Source organism: Leptodactylus fuscus, chromosome 1 (assembly GCF_031893055.1).
Source record: "Leptodactylus fuscus isolate aLepFus1 chromosome 1, aLepFus1.hap2, whole genome shotgun sequence".
Lineage (NCBI taxonomy): Eukaryota > Metazoa > Chordata > Amphibia > Anura > Leptodactylidae > Leptodactylus > Leptodactylus fuscus.
In genome coordinates, this window is record NC_134265.1 from 94850940 (window position 1) to 94871858 (window position 20919).

The window sequence follows — 20919 nt, forward strand, 5'->3', positions numbered from 1 at the left end:
AATGTTGGACTGCATCTCAAGAGGACTCCTCAGCAAATAGAGGGTGGGCATGCTGCCCTACTCAATGGACCAAGAACAGTTGTCAGCATTGTGAAAGACTAAAACACATTGTAAGCTTTAAGTTGTGCTGCAACTACTCACCAATAAGCATGGGTACATATATCCGCAGAAGATGTGTACTGCTCTTTCCAGTGCGAAAAGGCATCATCAGAAGTTACCTGGCGAGACAAATACATTGTAAGAACAATGTGGATACATGCATTGAAAAAAAACAAACAAAACTTTATGAATTATGGTTTGTGACATGTGTAGAGGTCATTGTAAGAGAAAAAGTAGATGAGTCATCTCTCTATAATTTGTCTGTAATCCAATGATAATGAGATGCCTTCCGAAGAGAGATCTTCAGAAAAACAAAGCATCAGACTATTATTGAGCTTGGTGGCCAGAGTAAGAATGGCAAAATTTTCAGTTTTATTTTATATTTTTAAAGCTAAAAAGGACACAGTAAAGCTCCCCAACACCTCTTCAATGTCCTTCTCCATTACAACTTGAAGCAGTCAGGGCTGCCCCCTATCCCATCTTAGATTTGCACTTTTCAGACCAGGATATGCCTGAACCCTGATATTATGGGAGTTTGGGACAGGGATTTTAAAAACTGCCTGTTGGTTGAGGAAGTCCTCCTTTACTCTTACCAACCCTCACATCACACTACCTAACACCATGCAAACCCACCAAGACTATAGCTGATTGTTGGGCTACAAGTTTAATCCCTCGAAGACATAAGCCACTCCCCTTAAACATCCCCCATACCCCTGTTCAGTCGCTCTGCATTAATTTTGATTTTCAATGGCGGGAGTACTCACTTCAGTATCTGGGGATTCAGCTATTCCCCACCTACGCTTCTTTATACTCTGTAAATTACCCTGAGCTATTCTGTGACCATAAATTGTTACTATACAAGTGGAGTCCTTTACACAATTCCTTTATCCGACATAAAGCTGCATGATAGATGACCTTCTGCCTGAAACTTTTTATAAACCCTCCTAGTAGCGGTTCCCCGCCCCAAATGCAATGATCAGTTTGATCTGAAATGCTAAATGTCATTGCATTCTTAGATTGGTAATGATGGCAGTACCGCATATCCTTCATAACTATTGTGCTACTCACTTGAGATGTATCCCGTTCATGAAATGGGTGGAAGATGAGTAGCCCTTGTGCATCCAAATGCTTTATTATGGACCTGATCTCCCCCTCTTTTGGTTCCATTTGCTTTACCAAGACAATCTGGACTACTTGCAGTAAGTGGTTGCCTCTGGTCTCATCCAACCCAACCATGATTTCATTCCTAAACAACCTGCTCCTCCCAGAGGGGCTAGCAATTGCTATAGTGTGTAACTGGAATGAGGAGTTTCAATCAATATGGTCTCTGTGGAATACCTATTGCATATATTGTAGGGTCTTTGAGAACTCTCCCCCTCTCTTCCCAAAGTGTTTTCCCTTTGTTCCTTGTAGCTCAATCTATGTTTATTTGTTCCTCACATTATGGTTGATAGCTATATGCACTTTTATTTTATGGAAACGATTTTCTGTAGACAACTGCTCATATTTTCTTGAAAACTAATAAAAATTACAACTTAAAAAAAAATGGAATCACCACAGACAGCTTCTTACCTTCTTATATTTCTTTTTCAATTCTGACAATGTTTCAAGTTTTAGTTGCTTTCCAGTATTGGGTCTGTACACAAGGAAAAGCTTCTTTTTGGGGTTGATTTCTTTAACCAAAATAGCAGTTTTCTTGTTATTTCTTATCTGCAGAAGAATATTAGAACCGTGATTGCAGAGAAGTAAACTAAAACCATCAAACAAAATATTCCAGAAGTTTTACGGAGTTGGAAATAAATCAGGAAAGCTGGATGAGATTCTACCCCAAAATAAATTTAGATTTAATACTGATCAAAAATATTGAAAACATAGCTTACCCACTTTTCCCCCTTCCTAGTACAATACCCACCCCTATTTTTATTTCAGAATCACATCTAACAGTCTAATTCCTTCGAGTATAAACAAAGCAGCCTTCTTAATGTACCGTATATACTCGAGTATAAGCCGAGGCCCCTAATTTTACCACAAAAAAACTGGGAAAACTTATTGACTCGAGTATAAGCCTAGGGGAGAGGGGGGGAAATGCAACAGCTACTGAAAATTTTTTAAAAAAAATTAAAATGGTCGGAGTTTTTGGGTGCAGTAGAAGCTGGGTGCTGGGAAAGGGGAGGGGGTGTTTTGGTTGTCTGTCTGCCCCTTCCCTGAGCTTGAGGACTGTTTTTTTCTTCCCCCACTTGGAATTCAGCCTGGCTGAATATAGGGTATCTGCAGTGCTCCTATTAACCCCTTCCCGACGGAACAGGAGCACTGCAGATACCCTATATTTAGTAGACCGGGCACTTTCAGACACAGGGATACCTAATGTGTATGTGTTTCACAGTCATTTTCTACTCCCGTATGTATTCTAGGGAAAGGAGGGATTTAGAACTTGTTATTTTTTTTTTAAATCTTTTTTTTTTTTTTTGCACTATTTCATGGGAGATTCTATACATTAATATTGTGGCTGGTCATAGTCCCCGTCCCCCTTCCTTATAAAAAAAAAAAATTTCATTATTTTTTTTTCTTTTTGGCTGACTCGAGGGGGGCTTTTTCAGCACAAAAACTGGGTTGAAAAATTCGGCTTATAACTCAAGTATATACGGTAGTTGCCAGTAATCATGCCCACTGAAACGAGTTTGAGATTCTAAAAAAGTATTTTTTTTAAGTTTCCACTTAAATTAGACCAGAGCCAAATTTAAGAAGCAAAATCAATTTCCTAATATATTAATACAATTTGCTTTCTGTCAGCAGTCTTTAGACTACCTGTCTGTACATTTTGAAGTCCCCTTTCCCCCAACTAAGGACCATCAGTGACCAGTCTCTTTAGACAAGCAAAATATGCCAGAACATGTTTACAGAAGACAGTGTAAACCAAAAGGAGTTCTTACCTGTAGTGATAAATAAAACCCATCATCCGATCCAGTCTGTTCAGCCCAGATTTTAGTTGCATCCTCCCAAGACATTCCCCTTTCTACACTTATCTGTAAAACATTGGAATTTTGTATTAGCAATTCATTCTGAGATCATCATTTCCTTAAAATATAAAAGTGAGGACTCGTTTAATCTACACCTGGCATTGACGAAGCAGAAAAAACCCCCCCAAAAAAAAAAAAAAAAAAACACCCCTCCCTTCCCCACACGTGTATTTCCCCCCCAATTACTTAAATCACTTACTGTGTACAATTCCACATGACCTGAAGTGGAATAACCTGGTGTCAAGAACTTCTTAACTTCAGTTTTTCTAACCTTCTCATCCCCAGAACCAAGATCTGTGGAGACAAACATTGAATTCAGAACGATAACCAATCATGTAAAAGGAAGCTATCAGATTAGATTCATACACATGCTTATTTTTTCTCTGTTATTTATCTGTAGTAACTTTAGGCTTTGATATTTTAAAGGCACATAGTTTCAGTTTATTACCTAGAATACCCATGTCGTATCTGCCATTCTTCTTTGCATTCTGTATAACAGCATTGAGCGTGTCAGAGAAGTACTGAAAGAGAGCATTTTGCTGGTGTACCTCCATGCCCAGGATACGGTTTAGAAACTTTCCAATATTGTTATAATCTGTAAAAGCAAAATAAATAAATAAATAGTGATAAAAACAACGGTACTGCTACACTTGCTACTGGTCTATACAGCTATGTTCACAATTCTGTGTAGTCTGTTCTGATCAGTCCTAGAAAGTTTTTTTCAATTTTATCATTGCATTTATTCAATCTGATAGCCAGTATATTTTATAGTGTAAACAAAAAAAAACAAACAAAAACAAAACACTTTAGTTTTATCCCATCATAATTTTTTTTTTCCCTGTAAAAGATTACCGCAAGTTTAACAGGTTAAACAAAATAGAAAAATGGAAGCTTCTGAGAAAGGATGCAAATGGAGCCTGTTCCGCCTGCATCCTTCATTCTCTCATTTCAGACTGTTCTGATTCTAGGACGGATCAGAACAATAGACTAAAGGACCCAAGAATGAACATAGCCCAATCCATACTGCCTCTTAGTTACAACTGGTTTGTTCTGTTGGGGGTTACACAGGCACAAATAGGGGATTGTTGCCTACTTCAAGCTGTGTAGAGAAATGCTCCAAGTAAAGTATTGTTAGGTGTTGAGTATATGAAGGGGCAGTGATGCTTTGTAGTACTGTTATCCCCTACTCAATTGGTGGGAAGGCTTTCAGCAGCATAGATCGTAAAGCTATAGCATGTTCACAACATTTATTAACTGTAGTGGTGGGGAACCATTTAATTTACCATAATAAAGGGCTTGTGCCTCAAACACTTATCCCATACTTGTGGCTAGTATTGGCAAGTACTGGCACACCCCTTTTAAGCTATACTGGGCCTTTAGGCAGCAGCTGAATTTAGATAACCGTTATGAAAATGTGGCCATTTTGTCAATAAAAACTTAAGGTTATCATTACTTTTAGTGGGTTTAAAAAGACGTATTGAACAAGTTTGCATTTACACTGAAATCCATTTCTACAGATCCTGAACCTACATTACATGTCACCATTGTATTCAGAAACTATGCTGGTGGTTTAGTAGTCCAAATTCTTCTGACAGGTTCCCTTGAACTTATTTCTTGCTGCTCTATAGTAAAACAGAGCCGGCAGTGTTCTTGTTCTCTTAATTGAATATAGGGAGCTCGCTCTGACAATGTTTACTTTAAGGGGTATTCCCATATCAGCAACTTCAAATACAGATTTTGTGAAATATGTATTTTTTTTTTCTTCAAAAACTATATCTGTATTGAGATGTGTGCCCAGTGACCCATTTTCTCCCTGTTATTAATGTGTACAGCCACCACTGTGTTCTGATGGCGGTGGCTGCAGCTGTGAACTACAGACTCTTCTCAGTTCATCTCGGTTTTTGAGAGAATCATCAATAGCTATCTGCCCAGTAGCCTCACAGTTCTAGCGGAAACTGCTGCAGTATATTTATGTACTGTAGTTTGATCTGACTTTTGAGGTCTGCCCATTCTCCCTCCCTCTCAGAGCATAAATCAAAGCATCATCCACCTGGTCACCACTGAATTACAGGGAGAAGAAGCACACTGGGAGATTGTAGATCATATTACACTATGAAAGGGAAGGAGAGAGGCTGAGCAGACCTCATAAGTAGGATTATTGCTGTTAACAAAGTGTATTTATCTTGATAGGAGATGAGAACAATTATACAGTAATAGAGTACCTGAGATGGGCTGTGATTCTCAGACAAGGGGGAGAGAGGGCTATAGACAACATTGAGAGATACACAGAAGGGAACAGAGATGGATAGAACATATTGTGCGTTTTGGGGATAATCAATATGCACTGTTGACTCTACTAATGAAGGCATAAGGAGCCTGCATCAGCTAAGGGTAGACATAAGCCCCTGCCCCCACTAATGTGGAGAAACTGCCAAATGAATTGATAAATTTTAGAATCAAAACCATAGAAACAGCAAGATAGGAATGCCCATTTAAGCTGTTAAGAGACATGTCTGACAATAATAGTAGGGCCATGGAGATGGTAGGCTAAATCGCTGACTCAGACTTCTCTTTTTCCACACTCTGTCCCAGACTCCTGTTTAACTCCTTTATAAAAGACCGACAGCCAGGGTCAGATAGAAGCTGCAAATCTCCTCTAATTCACAGACAAGCTAGTGATTTAATTCCTATCAAAGTAATTCTAGAATATTAAAATTATTTAAAATTTATTTTTAATCTGAAGTCAGTAACTCCCTCCCCCCCCAAATCACCAACCAAAACTGGCACCAATTCAGACTCCACAGCCCTGAATCACAGTTACATTTGTAGAAGAATAGAGCTCTGGGGTATACCTCAGCCAAACATGGGATGCATGACAAATTATTGCAATACACTTACAAGTTTAAGTCAGGCTAAAAAAATCAGTTATGCTGTAGCTCTTTAATGCAAAGTGTACAATAACCATACCTTTATCAAGAGTTAAAATTCCAGATCGGTCCTCTACATTGATAAGGCCAACTCCAATCAAACCTTGACGGACATCTAAATGTAGAAATATACAAGGATGGCATTAGTGTTGGTGCTTGTGTATTACAAAGAAAAAAAACAAAACAACATTTGTAAGAATCCCTTCTGTATTACTACATGTTTTCTTTGGTGCTATACTGAAGGAGTTAACAGTCAGAAGCTCCATTTAAAGCCTCCTCTCGCAGTTTCATCAGGTATGACAAAGAATTAAACAGCTCGTAGAGCCGTTTTGTCAAAATGGCAGACCCTATTACGAGGCAAAGGGATTCTGACCACAGTCTTGTGACTTATCTGACACTGCCATCATAGTTTCCTTGACAATGGAAACCATGATGACAAGTTGATCACAGCCTAATGCTCCAAATCAAAAATCAATAGTGTATTTCAAATCTACACTTAATCTCACCTTTAAAGAAATCACCAGGATAATCTGGTGGTGGAGAAACCAGAGGAGCATCCAGGCTTACAATGGACTTCATAACTATCTCCAAGGCATTCCTGCCATACTGTGGAGAGAAAAAGTATATTTAAAGCAAAATGATTGAATACATGGAACAGTTTAGTGATACTGGACAATTCTGATCATTACCTTGTTATCAAAGTTAAATCGACTCAAATCCCTTGACTCTGTCGCTCTTCTATCACCATGTGTCAAAGCCCCCTAAAAGAATTTGAAAGTAAAGCGGTCGTGATCCCAGTAATGTCACTAGTTCCCTGGCAAAAATGCAATGTGGTTCAGGACATAATAAAGAAAAGAAGCATTGCCATTATCCATTGTATTGTAAACTTACCAAACTTTCCAGTCTCTTGGCAACAATTGAAGCAAATCTTTGTTCTCCAGCTAATTCTGAGATGAGGAAGACATATTCTGGCGCAGTAACCTGATTCGATCTGTGTGTCCTACCTACAGGAGAGGAAAAAGAAAAAAAAGTTACAAAAGTTTGAACACACACTACAAAATTACAACTTCAAATGCAACACTTCTTACTGCAAGGGAGAAAAAAAAACAAAAACAAAACAAAAAATTCACACTGCAGATTTTTCTCATTACCAAATGAAAACTCACCAAACTGCTGAATAGCTCGATCTGCACTCCAGGGCAATTCCAATGTCATGTGAACTCTTCTCCTCTGATTCTTAGCTCTGCGGTCTGCTTGTAATGAAATTCCTGAACTGGCAGCTTCTGAGATGATTGATATATTCTAGAAACACAAAACGTCAAGTCCACTATATTCATGAAATCGGTATTTCCCAACTCAGAAATGTGTGGTATATCCACGAGAAATTGACTTCTATGGGAGCTATGGAAAATAACTCACAGCAGTGAGTGTGATAGCTAGCTATGCATGTCTGCAGATTTCTAATTTGCTTCCATTCTGAATACGGTGACGATCTGACTACCATCAATGGGTTTCCAAGACATCCGCTTAGTGCGAGCCCCACATTTATCAGTCATTTACAGCATAACCAATGTAAATGCCATAAATGTCTGAGTTGCAAATGCCCCGTTGACTTTGCTTAGTTTGTCTAAGTTGTACGATACTAACCTTTTCACCATCCATAAACCTCTGCTTCTCAGTGATATTCAGAATTTCTACAGGAACATCAAGTTCTGATCGAGACTCATATGATATGCTTCCATCATCATTACTGACCACTCTACCTTTCCGACCAGTCATCTGCAATGTAAGAAAATCAGAGTCTAAGTATAAAGCCACATAGAGAGACACCAGCATATATGGACTTATACAATGCTTAAACCAAGTCTGCATGCACTAAACCCAGTACAACAGAAATTACCTCTGCCACATTATCCGGGCCTCCTAGTTCATCAATAAGTTCATCCAATGTATTTGGAGGCAAAGCTTCTGCCAAGTCATCCAGTTTATCCAGAAGCTCTTTTTTCATTTGCTGAGCCCTTTCCACAGCATCCTGGCTGGTTACGCAGCTGTTACTGGCATTGGTATTACTGGAAATTGCATTACTAGAAAGTGCTGAAGAATAAGGAACACGGTTATTCCCTTGCAACGATTTATCTATACAAATTATACTTCTGTGCAACAGTGATACTACTCACCTGGAAGGCTGGGGGCAGTACTTGCAGGAACAGATTTGACAGATGAAAAGTTGGGTCGCTTAGACCCAAGTCCCGATGCTAATAAGGCACTTTGAATAGAGTCTGGATCAATGCTTTTCTTTTTCTTCTTTTTATCCTTATTCTTCTTGTGTTCTTTTCTAATCAGCCAAGGATCTACAAAAATAAGGAGTGAGCATGCAGTTAGGACATACAGATCAGCAAGTTCTATTAAGACATACAGTCCTATGAAAAAAGTTTGGGCACCCCTATTAATCTTAATCATTTTTAGTTCTAAATATTTTGGTATTTGCAACAGCCATTTCAGTTTGATATATCTAATAACTGATGGACACAGTAATATTTCAGGATTGAAATGAGGTTTATTGTACTAACAGAAAATGTGCAATATGCATTAAACCAAAATTTGACCGGTGCAAAAGTATGGGCACCTCAACAGAAAAGTGACATTAATATTTAGTAGATCCTCCTTTTGCAAAGATAACAGCCTCTAGTCGCTTCCTGTAGCTTTTAATCAGTTCCTGGATCCTGGATAAAGGTATTTTGGACAAACAATTCAAGTTCAGTTAAGTTAGATGGTCGCCGAGCATGGACAGCCCGCTTCAAATCATCCCACAGATGTTCAATGATATTCAGGTCTGGGGACTGGGATGGCCATTCCAGAACATTGTCATTGTTCCTCTGCATGAATGCCTGAGGATTTGGAGCGGTGTTTTGGATCATTGTCTTGCTGAAATATCCATCCCCGGCGTAACTTCAACTTCGTCACTGATTCTTGAACATTATTCTCAAGAATCTGCTGATACTGAGTGGAATCCATGCGACTCAACTTTAACAAGATTCCCGATGCCGGCATTGGCCACACAGCCCCAAAGCATGATGGAACCTCCACCAAATTTTACAGTGGGTAGCAAGTGTTTTTCTTGGAATGCTGTTTCTTTTTGGACGCCATGCATAACGCCTTTTTTTTATAACCAAACAACTCAATTTTTGTTTCCAAAATGAAGCTGCCTTGTCCAAATGTGCTTTTTCATACCTCAGGCAACTCTATTTGTGGCGTACGTGCAGAAACGGCTTCTTTCTCATCACTCTCCCATACAGCTTCTCCTTGTGCAAAGTGCGCTGTATTGCTGACCGATGCACAGTGACACCATCTGCAGCAAGATGATGCTGCAGCTCTTTGGAGGTGGTCTGTGGATTGTCCTTGACTGTTCTCACCATTCTTCTTCTCTGCCTTTCTGATATTTTTCTTGGCCTGCCACTTCTGGGCTTAACAAGAACTGTCCCTGTGGTCTTCCATTTCCTTACTATGTTCCTCACAGTGGAAACTGACAGGTTAAATCTCTGAGACAACTTTTTGTATCCTTCCCCTGAACAACTATGTTGAACAATCTTTGTTTTCAGATCATTTGAGAGTTGTTTTGAGTAGCCCATGATGCCACTCTTCAGAGGAGATTCAAATAGGAGATCAACTTGCAATAGGCCACCTTAAATACCTTTTCTTATGATTGGATACATCTGGCTATGAAGTTCAAAGCTCACTGAGGTTACAAAACCAATTTTGTGCTTCAGTAAGTCAGTAAAAAGTAGTTAGGGGAATTCAAATCAATAAAATGATAAGGGTGCCCATACTTTTGCACCGGTCAAATTTTGGTTTAATGCATATTGCACATTTTCTGTTAGTACAATAAACCTCATTTCAATCCTGAAATATTACTGTGTCCATCAGTTATTAGATATATCAAACTGAAATGGCTGTTGCAAACACCAAAATATTTAGAACAAAAAATGATTAAGATTAATAGGGCTGCCCAAACTTTTTCATAGGACTGTATCTTGGTAAAGCTATTGAGACCTTTACAGTCATCACAGCAATGTCTACTGTGCGACAAACTAAACATCAGAAAGATTTTACAGAAAAGTTTAACGCACCCCAATATACCCCACTGTGAACTAAATGTTTTCATTTCGTTTGACACTCACAAGCTTTAAAAACACACAAATATGCTGGTTAGAATTTTTTTTTTTTTTTTTTTAAATAGGAATATTTCTCTTGCTAACAAAATAGCCATTTACCATCTTCATCATCTCCGCTTGATTCATCTCTAAACGGGTTAAAGTCATCTTCATCGTCTCCAGAACTCACAGACTTAAAGCTTTCACTTTCACTTTCAACCTCTTTATCTGAGGAGTCAGACCCACTATCCATCTCATCTGAACTGCTGCCAGCAAGTCCACCTGTTTTACGAGGTTTCTTGGAGTCCCGCGACAGCTCTTCACCTGCAAGGAGCCAAGGAATTGAAAATGTATGAATAAAAAAAAAAAAAAAAAAAAAGATATTCTCATCAACCCTTTCCAATTTGTAGCCCTCATATCACTTTTCTATGGAAAAGTGGAACCCATTCATAGAAAATACACCCACCACTTTCATTTTTAGTTCCCACACCTCATATACCTACATTTCTGGTTTGGTGGTCAATTATACTCTTAGCACAGTAGACTTTGCAGCACCACTTGCCTTTGTGTGTACATGCCCAAAGCAGTTACATATAATATTGTACAGCTGCTTCACAAACAAAACTGGCAAGGAGAGCAAGTACTGCGGACTTTCTGTGAAAAGAACTGTGGGAAAGACAGTGATGCGTTGCCTCTGCAGTTTTTTTTCCTGCAGCGCTTTTTGCTGTGGCCGCTACATGTGGCCTTAGACTAAGAATAAGCAGACTATTTCCTGGAGTGATCTGGCTACAGCAATTGCCTGGGAGCTATCCCACTCACTTCTAGTTAAATTTGGAGAGGTAGCCAGGCTAAGAGCTGCTGTACATCTTCAAATGTGTGATCCTAATAACCCAGTCAGAGGAATGAGAGAGAATGTAGAAGCATCACCAGCACTGCATGACTAGAACCATAGAAACCCTGCACAAACAATGAAAAAGTTCACGCACCTTTCCTTTTCTTTGTTTTGCTGTCCTTGCTGGGGCTCTCTCTAGGAGAGTTGTGATTGCTTTGTGCTGACAAGTCAATTCCAAGAAGGCTAAACAGTTTCTTACGATCTGGTGCAGGAAAGTGCTTTTCAATAAGAGATTGTAGAACTCCCCTAAAATTGTACATAATTAACATAATTAGCTATTGCATATTACTAATACTAAGGCTATGGTTCACACAGAACAAATCAGTACATTTTTTTCCAGATATATGCTAGTCTTCCCCTTTTTTTACGGTTTGAAAATCTGGAGTTAAAAAAACCCCCCATAAAAGCAGTGTGCCAGTTTTATGAATGGGGTCTAACAAGGGAGTACTATTCCTTGTGCAAAACACAACTGGCATAGGGAGGCCAGGCAATGCCTCATCTGAGACAAGGGTCTGCAGCCACCAAGGTTCCCCAACTCCATATCCTACAACCAATATATGCAAATCTGATTTATTATAACGTCTTACTTTGCAGTGGACACAAAGTCATTTAGTTCTCCACCTCCTTCCTCCAAAGCTTCCAAAGTTCTAGCCTCTCCGGTGGACTGGAGACCAATAACAACACACTGGAACACAGAGAGCAGATAGTTATTGCACTGCAAGTCTTTAGACATCACTAATAATAAATAATAATAATAATAATAATAATAATAATAATAATATCATCATCAACATATAAACTTACCTTCCCATTTTTTATTTCTTCTCTGGCAAGCTGAACTACTCTTTTAACTTTGGATGCTATGCAAAGGTATTTAAAGAATCTCTGGTGAGCAGACCAGAACTGGCCCCACATAGACTTTTTCATCCTCTGTTCGGCATCAATTAGGTCTGCAGCTTGTTGAAACCGCTCTCTGGCCAGCACCCACTTAAAGTAGAGAGAGCAGAACATTAGTTTGTAAGTTACATTAAACTACTGCAAGAAGCATTTGTGTCATCTGCTATTAGAGTAAGGCTGCATTCACACTGAGTAACGCTGGCGTTTTTTGTGCTTATTTTTGCACATAGCGCCGCGATAACGCTGTGCAACGCGACGGCAAAATAGCGCGGCGCAAACGCGGCGTTAAGTGCAAAAATAATCACAAAAAAACGCCAGCGTTACTCAGTGTGAATGCAGCCTAATAGTTTCAAATGTTAAGATTAAGGGGGTGTTCCCCTTGGATTTTATGCTGAATTGCTTTTTTAACTGGACACAAAGTCGGACATCCATGACTTTGTGTTCGGTTAAAAAATATAAAAAACAAAAAACGTCAGACAGGTACAAAACGCTCACGGGCGCTCACTTTTCAAACCCATTCACTTGAATGGGTTTGAAAACTGACTGCCGGGTTTCCACCCCTGTCCAGTTTCTCAGGGCAGAAGTCGGAAACCCAGCAGGATTGCTTAAAGCGTGCACGGGTGCAGATCTGAATCCGCCCTAAGTAGATTTATCTACTTCAACTAGGGTCCCACATTGCTGAAAAGCTTTTTGTTGCTTTTTTTGAGCCAAAGCCACGAGTCGCTATAGTAGGGATGGGAAATATATAGGAAGCTCTTATACTTCTACCTTCTACTCACGCCTCCTGGCTGTGGCTCAAAACACTGCAGCAGAATCAAAGTAGATATGTGCTCGCCTTCCTGCTGAAAACAAGCCTAGAAAACTGTTCTCAATAAGTCAACTCTAGATTATTGCTGCCTATGGCTAAGAATATGATGTAAAACATACATCACTAGAAGCTATCATAAGGCCTAAAAACTTAAAATCTAAGCCAAGAAAAAAAAAAACCAAAAAAAAAAAACCCAAAACACCCCAGGTGATAGGTTTCAAGTCACTATGGAAATAAAGTGTAATACAAGTTGTTGTGAAGCAGTGTCTTTATCCAAAATGCAGCATGCTCTACAAGCGACTTCAGTGTGTTCTTCCGTTGGCTTCTCCATAGCACTTAAATATACAGTTAGTTGGACAATATCATTCTGCCAAAGAGAAACTTGGGATTTCAATTGCAAACTCATAATGCCAAAATAAAACTAAGTACCTACCAGTTTTACAGACTTATTGTACATTTTGACATAATCATGGGCAAGAGGAACCTCTTCAATTTTGAAGGTGACACCAGTGAAGCTCAGTTGTCTTGCAATATACATGCCTCTCAGTTTCATATCCATGGCGACAATTTCCATGGCACCAACACCTCTGCAGGAATAATAATAAATAATAATAATAATAATAATAATAATGCTATACATTTTTGCTTGAGATCATCAACCTAACAGTACAGAGCCTAAATAGCATCTCAGGCACCTAAACTATCTGCAGTGCTTGTTCTGGAACAGCAAGGGTTAGAATCAGCAGCATCTATGCAGAAGTGGAGATGGTGAAAGGGTTTATCTGGGGCTATGACATGGACTTCTACCTCTTATCAGATAGTGACATCACATCCATTGGTCACATGACCATTTTGCAGCTCAGTGCCATATACATGACTCCAAGCACAGCCGCTATGTACACTGCTGTGCTTCACAAGCAGTTAAGAGGCAACAGCGATCAATATCAGTCTCAGATAATCCCAATAACCATGCTGCAATATAAAAACCTTTTAAGTCGTCTTCCTTCCTAACAAATTCTCACCTTCTCTCCACAGCCTGGATGAAGTCATTAAATTCTCTAAAGGGAGTACCTTCGCCCCAAATTCCCAGACGGCTCATGTAAGCCATGTTCCTTGGCTCAGAGGCACCTGCAAGAAAAACAGTCCCTTTACAACTAGGAAGGAAGCTACAGAGTGCAGTTTTCTGCTGAACTAAATAGAACCTACATACCTGTGGCACTAGCATATACAACTCTGGCTTTAGGCAGCTTGTTCTGAAGCTCCAGTACAGCTAAACCAGTTTTGGTTGGTTTTGAGGAACCAACTGGACACAGATTTTTTGCCTTGTGGCATTCATCAAATACAATCTATAGATAAAGTAATTAAGGAAACTAAGGGGAACAAAATTGAAGGTGTTCATTTTTTGCAATGTTAACCACATAAAAAAAATATATAAATAATAATAATAATAATAATAATAATAATAATATGTATGAAAAAGGATACAACTCCATCAAAATCTTCTCCGCACCAGTGAAGAAGCTGCTTTAAGCGCGTTTTATATTTACCCCCAGATTGGCTTTCACCAATCAGTGAGGAGTAGGTAGCAAAAATAACTCCTTTCTTCACGCTACCATTATGCTTGGATGAAATCTTTCCATATTTAAACTGTAATAAGAAGAAAATTGTTCTCAGTGAGAGAAAAAACAAAACAAAAAAAACACAAAAAGGAAACATTTATAAAGCTAGTTTTACACTCTCATTCGGGTTTCCGCTTAGGTTCCCAAAAAACAGGAACCCGAACATAAGTGTAAACCTATCTGCTTAACCCTTTCCCACAGTCTGCATATTTCGATTTTCATTTTTGACTCCCTTCCTTCCAAACCCCATAACTTTTTTATTTTTTCACTCTCAGAGCCATATGAAGTCTCAATCTTTGTGGGACAAATCCAAAACGGTTTTGTTTATTTTTCCTAGAAGTCGCCATATTCTGACACCCGTAACTTTTTTTATACTTCCGTGTTGGGGAATGTATAAGGCGTCTTGTATAAAACAGTAGACACCTGGTGGCTATGGAGGCTGCCTGGATCCCGAGCGGCCGCCATAGTTAAATACCTGGCAACCGCCATAATAGTACGCCGGATGTCGGGAAGGGATTAAAAAGGGTTAACCCAAAGACCTCATAGACTATAATCAGTATCAATACAAAGAAAAGTCCTGTTTGAAGAATTTCTCTCTGCCTAGTTAAAGCAGAATAGGGGACAGAGTCCACGAACTCTTGTGTGAACCTTCTTGTAATACAAATTTAACTGTTGAACACACCTTGTTTAAAGAGTGAACCTGAATATTCTTAGCTCCAATGTCTCTTAAGTCTCTTTCAGCATCATACTTTAAGTCATTTGAAACACTGAACCTGCAGGACAAGATGATGACAATTTAGTTACAAGTACCTTATTTCTCATTTAAATGCATTACAATGAAATACGCACTAGAAAAACACACAACAAAATAGTCAGGGTAAATGTGATATGTTCTACTGCTGCAGTATTGTAACATGAAAATTTGCACTTTATAGTAGCAGTAAGGGTGGGGAGGAAATGAAAAGTCTACTTATGATACAAATGTTACCCCTTTCAATAATCCACAACTTACTGGATTTTGCAATGGCCATATCAGTACACAAAAGTTTATATTATTAAACTATACCATAGAAACATTGTAAGCTAGACTAACGCCTGTGTGAAGAGGTTAATACAATTGAATTTCGGGATTCCAGGGTTTTCCTCTCCCATAGACTCCATAACAATTAAGTTGATCTGGATCTTACTATCCATTTCTAGTTAAACACAATGTTTAAGTGTGATCTTAACAATACATTGTATTTTTGTAGGTTTTTTTCTTAACTCACCACAAAGACCTTTTTCTACTCAGCAAGTAGTTTTCAAAAATGATTCCAGCAATTGTTCTGCCTTTCCCAACTCCTGCACCATCTCCAATTAGAAATCCAGCTCTCTCACCATTTGGAAGGAAGGTTTCATGTTGCTACAGGACAGGGAAGAAAATAAATTAAAGTGTAATACATATCTGTGTGATTTAATAAACATGCCAACATAGTCAAAAGAACCACAAGGACTCTTAGGGCTAGTTCACACGTTGGGGGCCCACGCAAGTTTTGACACAGGGTTCTCTCTGGTCAAAACCCGCCTGCCACGACCATTGCGGCTTTCCCCTCCGTAGCCGTCTCAAATGAATGAGCTGACACAGGAGGGTGCTGCCGCTAGGCGGAAGCCACGGTCCAGCGTGCCGCGGCTTCCGCCTGAAGAAAGGACATGTCGCTTCTTTTCTCCGCTAGCAGCAGCCCGCCGCTAGCGGAAAAAAGAAGCCCGGCGGTCTACATAGACCACCATCGTAAAGGGGCGGTTTTTGAAGCGAAATCCGCTGTCAAAAATCTCCCCTTTGCTCACGTGTGAACTAACCCTTACAGATAATTTATTTGCAAGTCACAAAAAAGGAACACCTGAAACACTAACCTGTGCAGCATAAGTGACTGCTTCTAACTGCAGTGCAGAGAGCCAGCCATTGTCAATGGTCTCTTCAGGAATTGATGTCTGGAACCAAACATCTGGAGGTGTCACACTGGACAATGAACTGGTTTCCACAACAGGATCTGGATGTCTCAGCCCAACTTTAACTACAGAGAAGAAAAAAAAAAAAAAAAAGGTCATATTCCGTTTCAAGTCCTATTACATTTAAAATAATTAACAACTTCCACTTCAACTGGCCTTAAACGGGTTGTCTGGGAGAAAATAAAAGTTAACCCCTAAATTAAACTCCCTCCCTTACCTAACTTCTAATTTACTTATATTTATTTAAAAACAAAACTCTGTAATTACCCATATCCCTGGGGACTACCCCTGGCACACTTTCTGATAATCCAGTGACGTACCGTTTCCCTGTTTCCGAAATGTCACCATTACTCCCCAACCCTCCTCAACAAACTTGTGCATCTTCCTCTCTGGGAATGGCTCCTCCCCTCTGCAAACAATTGTGTAGTCTGAAGGTGCCTGAAACGCATGTGCAGTAGAGATGGCACTCCACTCTACTGTGCAGGTGTCAGAGGTACTTCTGGTCTGTGTATGCGCTTGCAGAGAGAACTCTCCAGCCTGTGCACAGTGAAAGAAAAGGAGGAGCCATCTCCCAAAGAGGAAGACAGGCAAGTATAATGTGGTAGAGGAATTGGGCCGAGTTAGTTAGTTGGAAAGGGTTAGTAGTGGGTGGGATAACTAGGGAAGTGGAGTAACAGAATGGGAGGGCATTGAGAGAACTACACCATGTAAACAAATGCAGAGGATGCCAGGAGCTCCCAGAGACACCCAGAAATCACTCAAAACACTGCCAAAAGGTATATGGATGTACATATTAACCCATTACTAGCACTAGTAGACTTTAAAAAAACAAAAACAACACCTTATTGTCCAGAAAACCCCTTAAAGGGAGTTTCATCCCCCATATACAGAATTCCTCAGTCACTGCCAGTTACACAACAAACATGCAGTTTAACCAGCTATCAGATGAGAAAACGCAGGTGCAGTAATTCACAATATTCAACAGTGGGGGAAATAATTCCCTCTAACTCTCCTACACATGCTTTCTGTAGCTCCTCCCCTCTCTAAGTCCGCCATGACCTGCAATAAGTATTACTATCTGGGTTTTAATCTCTGCCTCCCTGTCAGACCAGGATACATTTTACTAGGAATTCTTCCATAAAGTCAGGAAAATCCTTAACTCCTCAGACACTGTGGTCAATGTTGCCCACAGCACCTGAGGGGTTATACAGAAAAAAGTAAAAAAAAAAAAAAAAACTCTCTGCTTCTAATATCCATCTTGGATATTCCTCCTTATCTGATGGCAGTCAAGAGTGTTGACCAAAACGTCTCATGGTTGTATGGATAAAATAAAATTGGAGTATTTAAGCATTTACATATGGGTATCAGAGTCCTATTGTTACTATCTGGATGCAAGATTCTCTCTGAGCAGCATTACTTTTAAAAATCAGAGAGTGATACATTATTAATAATAACTCATAATACAATAGTTGGTTTTTGTAGAATGCAGTTTCTTTCTATTTTAGTTTTAATGCAAGGAATAAAAGGTTGGTTTCTGAAGATTTCCAGATGTGCTGAACTGCATTTTCTCATGAGTGTTCTACACTGTTAGTACCAATGCCGCTTACTGTCCTGCTGTCTTGCACCTGCGATTACATCACTCAGATTGTTCATTTCTTCTTATGCCAACATGTTTTTAGGTACAATTAGGAAGACACTAAATGTAACATACGTTTAATTGGCATATATTCAGCGTACGTCTCTGCATGGCCCATTTCCTCTTCATCTTCTTCCTCTGGCTCATCCTCCTCTTTTACTTTCTGAAATAAAGATTTTACGTTATGTTAATGCAAAGTTATAAGCACAATCCTACAAAAGCATAAACATTGGATCCCCAGGTGAAAACAGAAAAGAAAAAGTAAGCAAAAAAAAACAAAAAAACTGAAACAAATGACCAGCAGCCATGTCACCATTCATGTGACAACTGCATCCAAACACTGACAGCAGCGGTAAAGCTTGCATCATGTATGGCATTTAAAGAAGACCTTTCACCACTTGGGGTACATGTGGGTTTATATACTACGAGAAAGCAGACAGTTTGCTGAATTCGGCGCACTGTTGTCTTTCAAGATCTGTGTCCCCGGTGAAGAGCTATCGGTGCCGGTACAGTAGCTCTTCATTGTCAGAAGGGCGTTTCTGACAGTCAGTCAGGAAAGCCCCTCCTCACAGCAGCACCTATAGCGCTGTACTCTGAGAGGGGTGAGGAACGCCTCCTCCCCTCCTGATAGTGCTCGTCTTGGTGCAAGTGAATAGCTGCAATGGCAAATGTGAATACTATTCATGCAATATCAGCAGGGACGCACAGAGAAAATGAGCAAAATACATTTTTTCTAATGTATTTTAAGGCTATGGCAAAGTTTAGCAGACCCACTAAAAGCATCAGCCTACAGCAGACCTGCCCCAATGCAGGAAAATCAAAAACAAACAAATAAAACAGCATTTTTTCAAAACATTAATGTCTATGGGTAACAGACGGTTGTCTGTTATATTGTCCATTATTACTGGGGTTTTTTGTTTTGTTTTTTGGCGTATGCTCAGAAAGCAGAAGCAAAAAACAGAAAGTATAAATAATGGACACTGACATCAACGTCAGTATTTAATAGACTTCCAACGGTAGTGTGAATGTACCCCAACACATTTAAAACATCGCATAGTATGTAGAAGTGGGTAATCAATAAATACATTTGAAATATTGAGTGACCTACATTCGTTGGAGAAAAGCTTCTCATTTTAATATCATCATTGATCCATATTCTTGTCACTTCTTTATTAGAAATATCCTTCTTTGCTCCATTGATTAGATCAGCTATAAAGACAAAAGTTCAGAATGTAAAGATGCCCAACAAGAACAAAAACACAAAAAAAATTCAAGAATTTGCATTATTTCAAGTAGTAGGCTATAAAATCTGCCGGAGATACAAAAATTGATATGAAACACCAAATTTAAGGGGTGTTCACGCTTGCACCTTGACCTGTCTGACCTTTGGGCTTCTGTCCTAATCCCCGGGGAAACTGGACAGGAGACAGCTTTCCGGCGGTCAGTTTTAAAACCTATTCATTTGAATGAGTTTTTAAAGCAAACCGCCAGTGTCCGTATACATCCTCTCGGTGGCGAAAGATTTTTTTTTTAATGTTTTTGCACGGTCACGAAATCAGACATGCAGGACTTTGTGTCTGTGCGCAAAAAAAAGAAAAAAAAAAATGGTTTCACTACGGAGAGGCTGCAGTTTTTCCAGGGATTAGGACAGAAGCCCAAAAGGCGGACAGCAGTGCAAGTGTGAACGCGGCATAACACTTAAAACCTCCTTGCAGCTGTACTGGTTTTACGACGGCAGTCAAGAACATCAGCATTGTTCATTGTAATAAAACAATATTCCAATTCTAAGTTTATATAGAGATAGACAAACATATGCGGCTTCTTGGAAACATTACAAAGTTTAAATCACCAGTTAATGTACTTCACCATACAATAGTGAAAAAGCAAAAGCAGAAAGTGAATTTCCCCACTACCTAGAGACCGATACAAAAATTTTATATTCAATGTAAGCTGCATGGACAAGTCTTGGATATAGATGTGCAGGTTTTCAGGTTTCAAAGCAGCTATGTTAACACAAATCAAAATAATATACATACACAAAAACCCATCAAGGTGTCTACTACAGTCTTATGTTGGTGAAGTGAGAGGAAGAAAATTTTTTATTAGGAACACCCAACTGCTCCCTTACCTGCTTTGGTGGCACTTACCACCTTTGGCGTGAATATGACAATTTCTGTAACAAATATAAAAGAATCGGGAATGCTGCAGAAATAATATTGTGTACATAACCATAACAAGGAGGTTCACACCTACAGCTATACTTCATTATTCAAGGTTTTGCATCACAGCTGCAGGTCCCTATGCACATGTACTGCTGGAGGTTCGGAGGAATGCCCCACTACCACATAGCACAATCCATACTAACATAAAATATATAAAACAAACGACTGCTTTAGCATTCTGTTCTTTAGAGAAAGATTTACATTTTCTACAATTATAAACAGATGACTCTTTTGACAATGCATCGAAAATCTGCAACGCATAGTGCTTTCAGTCAAAGAACCTAACAAAGCCTACGATGATCATACAAGCAGAGATGGAAAGGAAAGTTGAGCGACATACTTGCAGCAGCTGTAACTGGCTGGGCGATATTAGAAGGTGGTTTCAGCTTCATCAGTTTATTCAGACTGCTAGTTTTCAACAGATCTTTTAGCTGGATTTGTTCTTTAGATGGAACAGCAGAAACCGTGGTTTGGACAATAGGTGCAGCTGTGGATGGTCTTGTTGCGGCACTAGTCTGAAGAATTTTCGTTACGGTGATGGTCTGGCGTGTGGTAGTAACAGTCGGAGTCTTTGTCATCACTATTGTGTTTCCAAGTGTTGGCAATTGGTTTATCTGATTTAGGACAAACGTTGTAGTTGATGGAGGCTGTAAGAGAATTAAAGA

The 20919-nt window shown here is 39.4% G+C and overlaps 1 protein-coding gene across 3 annotated transcripts in view; it reads right to left on the minus strand.

Annotated features, from left to right (window-relative positions):
- Positions 1-20919, minus strand: part of SBNO1 (strawberry notch homolog 1) — a 33545-nt gene that overhangs the window by 2673 nt on the left and 9953 nt on the right. For all 3 annotated transcript variants that reach the window (XM_075274238.1, XM_075274229.1, XM_075274220.1), the window contains 27 exons: positions 20595-20901; positions 19141-19241; positions 18108-18195; positions 16301-16461; positions 15679-15812; positions 15093-15183; positions 14277-14438; positions 14002-14137; positions 13814-13919; positions 13225-13378; positions 11891-12073; positions 11674-11771; positions 11181-11332; positions 10315-10518; positions 8221-8394; positions 7944-8137; positions 7691-7822; positions 7210-7345; positions 6935-7047; positions 6733-6804; positions 6550-6649; positions 6084-6158; positions 3565-3711; positions 3316-3410; positions 3030-3122; positions 1672-1809; positions 142-218 (listed from right to left, as the gene is read on the minus strand). In XM_075274238.1, the coding sequence (XP_075130339.1) occupies positions 142-218; positions 1672-1809; positions 3030-3122; positions 3316-3410; positions 3565-3711; positions 6084-6158; positions 6550-6649; positions 6733-6804; positions 6935-7047; positions 7210-7345; positions 7691-7822; positions 7944-8137; positions 8221-8394; positions 10315-10518; positions 11181-11332; positions 11674-11771; positions 11891-12073; positions 13225-13378; positions 13814-13919; positions 14002-14137; positions 14277-14438; positions 15093-15183; positions 15679-15812; positions 16301-16461; positions 18108-18195; positions 19141-19241; positions 20595-20901 (3623 nt within the window). The remainder of the gene's footprint in view (positions 1-141; positions 219-1671; positions 1810-3029; positions 3123-3315; positions 3411-3564; positions 3712-6083; positions 6159-6549; positions 6650-6732; positions 6805-6934; positions 7048-7209; positions 7346-7690; positions 7823-7943; positions 8138-8220; positions 8395-10314; positions 10519-11180; positions 11333-11673; positions 11772-11890; positions 12074-13224; positions 13379-13813; positions 13920-14001; positions 14138-14276; positions 14439-15092; positions 15184-15678; positions 15813-16300; positions 16462-18107; positions 18196-19140; positions 19242-20594; positions 20902-20919) is intronic.